The following is a 10,924-nucleotide window of genomic DNA, read 5'->3' as shown; positions in this document are numbered from 1 at the left end:
CCAGTAAATGTGTGAAAAATGTCTAAAAATAACCTTCAAATTCTACGTTCATTTAATTTTTAACCGGTTGTTTTTGTGAAAATCGAAACTTTACTGTTTATCCGTAGAGCTAGCACATGAATGGAGCATTTTGAATTGAAAGTATCGGTCAATTTCAGATAAATTCTTTCCAGAGTACCAAAATTGCACGATTTTCTTTTCTTGATTTTGAAAGAGAATGGTTGAAAGTTTCTCCGATAAATGTTTGAGCGAAAGTTTAAGACTTTAAAGTTCATGGTTTTTAAAACACATACTGAAACTACGTGTCATCTCATCTTGACGTCTATCGGCAAGAATCCAATAAAATGTTGTGAGATAACCTCAAATATTTTGAGCTGTCTATGAGGGATTCTGTATGTGTGTATAGATGGTAGTAGGAAGCCGGAAAGCAGCCGTTAGAGCGAAGGCGAGATTGTGAGAGTAAAAATACCTCTTAGTGCATTCATACTTGGTGTTAGGACTTTAGTCTCCCAGGGTTCAACAGTCAACCCCAAACGTTATATTCAGCAGTGCTCCAGCAGCTCGCATATGCCTCTTGTGCTGCCCGTATACTGTATGCACAGTTGCGCCGTCAACGGTTTTAAACGAAGTACACAATTTCTTACGTGGTCATCACCCAAGCAGGCTTCTTTATCATGCTTCACAATCAACGTCAAGACATGTATATAAACAAGAGTGTATAAACTTGGCCACAGAAAGAAGACCACGACCAGTACTTTATAAGTGTGGCCAGAGTGGTTTTGTTAAGAGAGCGAGGGACTGCTTCATTTACGAGTTTACGCATCGATTAGTAAAACAGAATCTCAGTCTGTCTCTTGTGTACCGCGTTGAACTATAGATCCTAGAGAAACTATGATTGAACTAAGCCTTTTGCATAACAGTGTACACCAGCAGTTTCTTTATGGGCTGATATTTCTTTTCTTCGTGTCTTCGGGCTGGTAGAGGCCTACCTATGGACGAGATCGGCATCATACAGGACAGGCAATTAACATGCATGGACTATTCAATGAAAGACTACACAAAGATTATAAGACAGTATAGCACAGGGTTAGATTTAGTTGTCATTTGAAGATATCGATTTAATGCTTGCCGAGCTCAGTGGGCTTGCCAAGGTGGAGGGCAAACTAATGTAGCGGGTGGGGGGAAGCGAGGAACATTAGTAGAGGGAGAAGACATTAGAGAGGATTGTAGCGGGGTCTACGAGAGTGTTTCCTGATGGGATTAGGCAGAGGGAACGATAAGTGGCCATGATCTTCCGGAAACAATATCAAATCGTCAGTTTAGCTGGAGAACGGTGGCCAGAAAGCAAAATGTAGAAAATCTGACGGTCATCACAACTCGGAAATATTTTCTTTACTTGTGAGAGCAGTCATTCATATTCAAAATACTTTCATTCCACTGATCTCGAAGCTTTGTTTATTTATTCATCCATTAATCTAGAGGCAATGCAATGTGGATTGCTACTCAATTTTAGGTTTTTTTTGTTTGCTTTTTTGTTTGTTTGCTTACTTCATACAAGTCAACTTGAAACGCTTGTATATTAAGTTTGTTCATACAGTAAAAGGTATTGTGGATTTGTACATTTTGGGTAACTGAGAAAAAAGGTAGGCCAGAGAATAGTACTTGACGTGGTAAAAGGGAGCGTACATGCATCGTAAGGCTAGCGAAGACATTAGTGTAGCCTGAACTTTGCAACGCTTTACCGAAAGTCGACAACAAAGCTTGTCACTTGTCCAAGATTTGATCTACAAAGGCAAGTTTTCTCATAATGGTCCGTTAGATAGATAAGAAGGTTCGGACGACTCCTAATATTATTATTCGGCAAGATCGGCTTTCAGATTTGGTAACAATTATTAAGTGAATATTTTTTCGTACAGTTAATATTTTTGATAATGTTCGAATATTTTCCGTCTAACTTCGAGTTTTAAAATCCGATAACCGACAGTCCCCAACCGGGTGATACAGAGCTCTGTTTGAGTGGAGAGAATTCACATGGGTAAGAAATCACTACTACTGTTCAGCTGGAAGACAATGTAAATCCACGTGACGATGATGCTTGATGAGAGAACAGTTGTGATTGGCCGATGACTTCTGCTTGTCAATAATCCGACACAGTTTTCATTATCGACATCATCGATACACAGCATGTGAAGAACTTCCCTGGAAGTGGAACAGGGTTCACAAGAATTAACATCACCACATCACACTCTCAACGTAAAGTAATCAAAGCTGTTCGAGCAAAATGCTGTTACAGGGCTCAAAATTAGCGATAGTCCCGCGTCCACAGACTACCAACCTTTCTCTGGGACTACCAAAATCCAAGATATGGTAGCCCATACGGACTACCAAATCCTGTGACCTGAAATTCAGTCAGTACTTGGCATGCCATGTCCGGTCCGTCATTTAGGACGAGCTAAATGCAGTCAAACCCAGATGGACCCAGAAAGGCCAGAGTATGACTTTGTTATGTAAAGAACGAAGAAGACCGTGCAGTGGAACTTTGCAACAAAGTTTCAATATCTGAATTCTGACGACTTGAATGGCAGGCACAGGAAACGATGGCCATTGAAAATGCACTTTCATTGCACTTTGACAGGGACCGTGATTTTGATCATAATGTATCAATCACAATTACACGAAAATTATGCCTCCTGCCTAAAGAAAGCCTATAATTAATTTTTAGCCCTGCTACAGTATGTCAATGCTGAGAAGGTTGTCTCGTTGTCATGACGACTATCATAATTTGCATACAACTCTGAGAGTGAAAGGGGTTGTAAATAGGTCACCAAACTTTTGAGTATCACTATCGTCCATTATACCTGTTTCCGTGGGTATTAAAAGTGTGCAATATTCACATCAAATGACTAGAAAATTCAGAATCCTGAAAAATAGTCTTTTCTTGTCTAGTTCACTAAAAAAGATATCCCTTTTATAAAATATTCATGGCTACCAGCCATTGTCACTGGGCTACCAACTTCAGAAAATGGTAGCCCAAGTGGACTACCAGGGAAAAAGTTAATTTCGAGCCCTGTGTTTGTAAGCCATTTCTTCGTGAGTGAACATACATTTTTCTGGGGAGAAGGGACGTTAATAGGCTGGCGGGTAAGGAAGTTCCATCTTTGGTTTAGCAGGGAACACCTCTTTCTTTTGCTCTGCGTGCGACAACAAAATAATTTTATATTGCACACACACAGAGATTATACTGGAAAGTTGAATACTAGATATTTGTAGATGGCGTTTTGGAATAGGATAAAAAGGCTGTTGTTTTAAAGAGTACAAGCAATTTTGAACACGTCTGCAAAGTAGGCTGACTCATTGATTTTTCCAGTTAAGCATCTACTTTTCGTATACTGGTCTGTAAAGTCTGCTTCTAACCTTTTGTGCGTTTTCATAATCTTAGCCTTTTTTGTGAATATCGATATCGTTGCTTATTTTGTCCTTTTTTGTTTTGTTTTTTAAATTTTTTTGTACATTTGATTTTTGCGGTACCTATTAACGGGACTCTAGAGCGTCATTTTACCTAAACAAACAAAGAAAGAAACAAACAAACAAACAAATAAATAAATAAATAAATAAATAAAGCTTATGTTATATAAAAAATAACATACAATGAAAAATGCACTAGTTACAGCTATTGGAACTTTCATACCTCGATTGTTTGACAGTTTAACCTCATTAGTTTTTATCAGGATAAGTGAACTTGCTGAAATGGCATAACTAGAGCTTCCTAAGTCGATGAGCTGAAATATTTCATGAACGCTTACCTCGGGTTTTCATGGCAAGTATGAGGTATTTCCTTGCTGACGAGAATTTGTTTCAGTTGTTGAATATTATCCGAAGAACAAGTGTCACTGCAATTGAGAAAATGTTGATTGGAAAAGTTACACAAACAAGACAGAAGCAAGGAATGAGAACAACAAAAACTCGTTGCCGTTTAGTATTGGTAATCGATGGTAAAAAGTAAGCTAAATTTCGCCTACGAAAGTTTTCTATCTCTTCGTAAAAATAAACAATAATTGTCGACAGCATAATTCAGTACTTTTACTCGTGCAATGCATATCACTTTATGCATCTGTGTAAAATTGAACCACACCGTCTGCGAGAACGTCATCCATTGATGATATCGAATGTTTACAAACCGCATTAATACATATATGTGTAAGTATAACTAAGTTGGCGATACCTCACTAGCGCCCTCTACCGACTGTTTACCGCTGTGATACTAGCACATTGTACATATAGAGAGGTGGTGTGGCTCTCCAAAACAGATACGGCAATTAATTTCATAACAACTACTTACCCTGGCTTTTCGTTTAGGAAGGTGATCAGAGTGATTTCAAAACGGCTGACATCTTCTTTGGTGAGGGTTTTCAATTCAAACTCAGTGAAAAAGCTTTAAAGAACTGAAATAATTTTTAAGAGAGTGTACACCAGCAGTCGTGTGAAGTATCAAGGCAGAGCACAGTGACTCACAAGTGGCTATTTAAGTCAATATTACAGCGTTTTTCTTTTTCAATGTTACAAATAAACCAGCTAAAGCACAACACTTGTGTAGCTGTCTTTTGTGTAGCTTGTATTGGCATAGTCTGGTTCCCTGACCCATTTTCCCCGGTAGAGGGCGTGGGGAAATATAGGGTCAGGTACCGGGTAGCCATCTTGGACAGAATTTTGTTCAAGATGGCGGAGGTTAGTCACCTGACAGAGCACCCTACAACAAATACGGCTGCTACCATGAAAACGCCCGTCAAAATTCGACAGGATCAGAATTATGTTCGAACACTGGTATCCAAATCAAAAACATTGGCACACGAGACTGGAAACATAAACTGAAAAGATTAATCCAGAAGTATTGGGAAATAGAGGTGATTGAAGGCTGGCTGTGATATCGCAGTAGTACTTGTGGCGTGTATCGAACCCGGTAGGGTCATTGAGATCATCGCCGACTGTGGCCTGACCCCAATGACTTGAGCACCGGTATCAAGAGGTGTGCTAAATCACAGTGGCTAAATCATGGAGGTAGAAAGTCTTTCTTTCTACCTCCACGGCTTTGTGGTACAAACAAGAAGTTGGTGTCAAGTGAGCCTGAAAGTGCGAAACCCAAGAAACATGAGAAAAAGTTACAATCACAGCTTGTTTCATTTTAACCCAATAGAGTCCATGTTTACATTTGCCGGTACCTGACCCTATATTTCCCCACGCCCTCTACCGGGGAAAATGGGTAAGGGAACCAGACTAGTATTGGCAAGTATAGTGCGCCCTCAACGGGGGATGTGATCATATGTAAATGCGACCTTTAGTTCCATGACCTCTAGCCATGCCTACTTCCTGTCCTCGCTATGCTTACTGTACTAATTTCCCAGTAAACACAGCGACGTCTGTACGCATGGCTATGGCGAGGAAGTAGGCATGGCTAGAGGTCACGGAACTAAAGGTCGCATTTACATATGATCACATTCCCCGTTGAGGGCGCACTATACATGCCAAAACAAGCTACACAAAAGACAGCTACACAAGTGTTGTGCACTTCAGCTGGTTTATTTGTAACATTGAAAAAGAAAGAAAAACGCTGTAATATTGACTTAAATAGCCACTTGTGAGGCCCTGTGGGCAGAGTTCAGGGGGTGGAGGGACTGTGGTCAAAGCAACTATAAAGGTGTGAGTGGGTAGTGCTGTTGGATTTATCTCAAGATGTACACGTGAGCATCTACCTTCGTATACGTTTATCGATGGTGAAAAATGCTTGTAACTCATAATTTTCAACAATAAGAATCATTAGGCAATTAGGCTGCGTTCACATTTAATGATGAGAAGGGTTGGGGTGGGCTGAAAAAATCGTGATTGAAATCTTATTTTTTTCAGATCCCTCCCCTCAATACCCGCAAAAAATTAAAATCACCCTATCTATATGATAAGAAATTTTCAAGCCCCCTCCCCAACTATCATATCTCTGAAATGTTGGGTGCAATAATGACAAATTTGGTGAAAAATAAAAAATCCATTTATTCACACATTTTTTCATTTAAATTAGATTCTTTACATTCAAACTTTTACCTTTGTGTTATTTTACATTTAGATTGCGAAAATTTCATTCATCGCATAAACTTTAAATAAATGGTTTTATATATTGATTTTAAGTGATTTTCGTGAAAAACAGTGACTTTTTGTTTTACGTTTGCAGAAAATCAAACATAGTGACCCCATCTTCTTTTTATATTTTATTATTCTAATATACCAGAATTTAAAAATCCCTAATGCAGAAGTATAACAATATAGCTACAATTTTCTGATCATTTCTTCACGTAACATATTTTTCTCAAAGTTACGATTTTTGCAAAGATTCATTCAATTTTAGTTAATGTGTAAACCCAAGATTAAAATATTGGTTGGGTTCACATTCTAGCTCGTAAAGCAGTTGTAAGTTGGGTGAGAAAGAAGTGTAAAGTGTAAATTATGCAGATCGCCCAAAATATTTCTGGTCTCCCTTATACGTACAGCAAAACTTTCAAGTCCCCCTAACCCAAGAATTTTCAAATTCCCCGGAATTCCTCTAGACCCCCTCCGGCAATTGTGAATACAACCTTAGCGGATAATGACGTCATTGTAAAAATAAGGACTTATATTAATTTTCCTCGATATACACTAAAGTTGACTAACCTGTTGTTCAAATAGAATGACCCACCAGGCCTATTGCTGTTAAAGAATACCCCAGCAGTGCCTCTTGCATGTTCTGCAAACTGAAGACATTGAATATGATGACTGCTTAACTAACCAAACTTATATGTGGTAACACGAAGATTTTGTGTATTAGCCTAAAATAGCAGTGTCCATATATAGTCAATTATATAGTCAATTGATATTTATAACGATACATGTAACACACTAATAAACCTGAAATATGTAACGTCGAAGATGTAAGAATTATTAAATTTGTAAATATTTGAAAGGCGACATGAAAAAAGTAAGAAGACCGATTCAAAATCATTGACATACAAATAATTACAGTATAATAGTGGAGTGTTAAGCTCATCGAATGTGACAAGATTCTTTATCTAGATGAACATAAGTATCTTTGTCAATCATTGGAATGGTCTGTAAAGGGAGAATGTTTCGTGAGTGAAGGGGAAACCCAAGAAGAAAACCAACCGGAGCCACAGTCCGAGGGTGCTAGTCATAACGTCAGTCACATTACATGTACAAGTAATTCTGTGCAGTAGCCAGGGTCAAGTTATTGTTAAAGTAGGGTATAGCACACCACTGTCACTGTCATGAAATTTCGTGAATCAATTAGATTCAAAGAAGACAGTGGAGGTATGGTAATTGTACATGTATGTACTACATGACTGTACTAGTATCTGAACTGAAAAAAATTTTCAAAAGTATGTATATTTTTGGTTTGATATATACTAAGATTTAGTAAAAGCTTGTGGACTTAAGTCTTCTCAGATGACAATTTCTCATTGTTAAGCGAGACATTTTTTCTGTTGTATGGAAATCATTGTCATTCTGAGTCACCTTCGGCAGTGGTGAGAGTCTTTCATAAAACGCCAACGCTCCTGGCGGAGTGTGAATGTTTTCACTTGCAGAACGTAATTGTGCAATACTATACTTTTACAATAAGTTAGACCCAGAAATCTAATGGACCACGGTACAAACCCACGTACGCAAACGCACATAGAAATGCATGTATTTCCTTATGCACTGGCACACGTACATGGGTTTATTTGTACCGCCATCACGTGATCTTTTGGACGTACGGGTCTGGTAGAACACATTAAGTCTTTTTTTAAGCCGGAGAAGAACCATGCACCTGGATATTTAAAAAAGTCGAACTTTGTTTTCTGATCAGTGATTCGTCGCAAAAACAAAAACAAGGAAGAAAAAGCAAAAAAGTAAAAGTGCAGGTGTCGTTTTATTTGGCGTTTGAGTTTACTGTTACTTACATTGTAAGACGCTTTGGCCCAGAAAGCTTCTAGACTGCCGATACCGAAAGCGCATTCCCCTGCAGCAGGGCAAACTGACATGTTCATACCGCTTGGATCGGTCTTCGAACCACAAAACGACAAAGAAGTGATCATGTAACCTGGCAACGTTATGTCAAGATCGGTTTTACGTCTGCCTTGGAAGCCATATTGCCTGACAGCACTATAGACATCCCAACCATCCCAGAACAGCGTCTGTGAATCAGAAGATATAGGGCATGATGACCTACGAGTATACAGAGCTCTTGTCATATGGGATTGTGATGTATTTTTCATACCAAACTTGCTTTATGCCAAGTTACAGGTACCAGCCTTACAGCTTTGCTTTTAGTTTGGTACTAACATAACGTGTAATGAACTATGTGACATTTATTTACATGTGAGGGCTAGTAAAAGACCCTGAATCGAAATAGCGAAAACGATTATATTTCAGTTTGTTGGTACTACCTAAGATACACGGTTAAATAGGTGTCAAATACAAGATAATCCAGTGTAGTGTTGATACACTCAAGAATTGATGTTTGGTTGATTTGTATGTAACTATCTACACATTATATGCGTGCCTATCGACACCTTCTTTTTGTACAGAACAAATTAGCGTCAGCTAAATACTGTCATTATTGTCGCACTACATCAAGCCACAGACAGTGCAGAGGAAAACCAGTCTTTGACCATCGATATTCAGAGAGAGAGAGAGAGAGAGAGAGAGAGAGAGAGAGAGAGAGAGAGAGAGAGAGAGAGAGAGAGAGAGAGAGAGAGAGAGAGAGAGAGAGAGAGAGAGAGAGAAGAGAGAGAGAGAGAGAGAGAGAAGAGAGAGAGAGAGAGAGAGAAGAGAATGAGAGAGAGAGCGAGAGAGAGAGAGAGAGAGAGAGAGGGGGGGGGGAGGGAGAGGGGGAGAAACAAAGAGTTAGGTGGAATGTATGGATAGACTCACAGATACATAGATAGATAGATAGATAGATAGATAGATAGATAGATAGATAGATAGATAAATAGATAGATAGAATGATAGATTGATAGATACATAGATTGATAGATGCATAGATTGATAGATAAATAGATTGAGAGATTGTAAGATTGATATAGATAGAATTGTGTGCGTGTATATAAATGAGACGTATATTGGTATGAAAATATTTATATATACGTTATATGTGTGTGCTTCTATGTAAGTTAACTAAATCTACCTGCAGTGTGTCGTGCGTAAGACCCAGTACATCTCTTGTCATAAACAAGGTTTTATGTGTATTGTTTTCGATTCTAATTTAGGTCATTAATGTAGCTTAAAAATGTATTCTCACCGAGTCAACAGGGTGATCGTGGCTAACAGCTATCATGAATTCTTCAAACTGGTCCACACTGACGTCACAGGGGTCGCGATATGCAAATGAATTGTGAAATAATCCCCACAATTCAGTGCAATTCTTATCCCTGACGATGAAGATGACATTGTTCAAATTTACAAATAGATATACTTGTGTGGGGAAAAAAACGAAACTTAAACCCCTTAACTGTTTTGTTATGTTCCAGCTTTTTTCATTTTGCACATGCTTTGAAGAAGCATAATAAAAACCATGATGGATTTATTACAATTATTATTAAAGAGAGTGGGTCGTCGGAACTCGACTCAAAGGTTGCCAGGGACCCTTGCGACCAGTGCAAACACTGTATCTAGGGTACGTTGGTGATTAATGGAGGTTAAAACTGTTTTGTTTAACAAGAAATATCGTAAATATCGTTGCAGCTATGTTGACGTGATTCACCTGGATATCACGTATGAAATACATTTTTTGTAAACAAGAAAGTCGCACACACGCAGTTCCGATGACCCCCCTCCCTTTAATAGCTATCAATAATGATATCTCAACTGACTGTGCATATCCTGCAATAGTTAAAATATGTAAACGTCCTTTTAACTAAAAAAAACAGGTCAAAACTTTACAACAATGTTTTGGAGACAAAAGTAGAACTTAGATGGATCGCTGTGTAAATTCAACGGGCATACTGCAGCTTTACTGCTACGTCAAGACACCTGACGCTATCTACATTACCCTTATCTTTCGATGACAAATGACCCAATAAATTTTACAAACAAGGTTGTTCCAAATTCTGTCATCAGGCAGCCTTATCATAGGTTTGGAAAACTGTACAGTTAACCATAATGTCATTTATTTTAATCGCCAGGTTTTCAGCACTCTTCTACACTCAGAAACTGCCAGCTGGCCTACCTTATCATGTCAGCCGCAATGTTGGGTTCACGTGGCCCAGTTTGAATTCTTCACATCTTCTGATGACGGCATTGCGAATATCAGAAGTGGTACCGTCGCCAGTGAATTCACCTCGACTATTGCAACAAGTCCAGTAGAACACAAAAATCAAGGTCACCAGATACTCACAGATGGAACTCATGGTACAGGCTATGATCGCATCTGAAACTAAAGTATTTAGAAGGCGTACTTATCAGGCTTATACAGTCGCGTCAGGGTTAACGTTGAACGCTATGTACAAGTGAAGCAGCAAGACCGATGTTCAACCACTTAATTGACACCAACTCGAATCTGCCATGTATGCTTGCATTTTCTAGTTATCGTAATAAAGGGTCGTGACCTGACCTTGTTGCAGCATATAGTACAGGTCATCATAAAACACATTTAGGAAAATGTATGTATGTATGTATGTATGTATGTATGTATGTATGTATGTATGTATGTATGTATGTATGTATGTATGTATGTATGTGTGTATGTGTGTGTGTGTGTGTGTGTGGTGTGTGTGTGTGTGTGTGCGTGCGTGCGTGCGTGCGTGCGTGCGTGCGTGCGTGCGTGCGTGCGTGCATGCATGCATGCATGCATGCATGCATGCATGCATGCATGCATGCATGTATGTATGTATGTATGTATGTATGT

At 38.8% G+C, this 10,924-nt stretch overlaps 1 protein-coding gene across 1 annotated transcript; it reads right to left on the bottom strand.

Annotated features, from left to right (window-relative positions):
* Positions 1-1,066: 1,066 nt before the first annotated feature.
* Positions 1,067-10,610, bottom strand: LOC139119353 (ADP-ribosyl cyclase/cyclic ADP-ribose hydrolase-like). Its single transcript, XM_070683132.1, has 7 exons — positions 10,247-10,610; positions 9,320-9,449; positions 7,980-8,213; positions 6,694-6,773; positions 4,340-4,432; positions 3,804-3,890; positions 1,067-2,199 (listed from the first exon to the last, which is right to left on the bottom strand). Exons 1-7 carry the CDS (start codon positions 10,252-10,254, stop codon positions 2,028-2,030), a joined length of 804 nt encoding a protein of 267 aa, XP_070539233.1. The 5' UTR covers positions 10,255-10,610; the 3' UTR covers positions 1,067-2,027.
* Between the last annotated feature and the right edge of the window lie 314 nt (positions 10,611-10,924).

The sequence above is a fragment of the Ptychodera flava genome, chromosome 19 (genome assembly GCF_041260155.1).
Source record: "Ptychodera flava strain L36383 chromosome 19, AS_Pfla_20210202, whole genome shotgun sequence".
Lineage (NCBI taxonomy): Eukaryota > Metazoa > Hemichordata > Enteropneusta > Ptychoderidae > Ptychodera > Ptychodera flava.
Note: the sequence above shows the minus strand (reverse complement) of the source record. Positions and strands in the feature narration are given on the sequence as shown.

Excerpts from the sequence above, each read along its gene's own strand:
- LOC139119353 (XM_070683132.1), bottom strand. Across the intron at positions 6,774-7,979 it reads GGGCCAAAGCGTCTTACAAT|TTTGCAGAACATGCAAGAGG; the intron begins GTAAGTAACAGT and ends CAATGTCTTCAG. Across the intron at positions 4,433-6,693 it reads TCATTCTATTTGAACAACAG|CTTTTTCACTGAGTTTGAAT; the intron begins GTTAGTCAACTT and ends AGTTCTTTAAAG.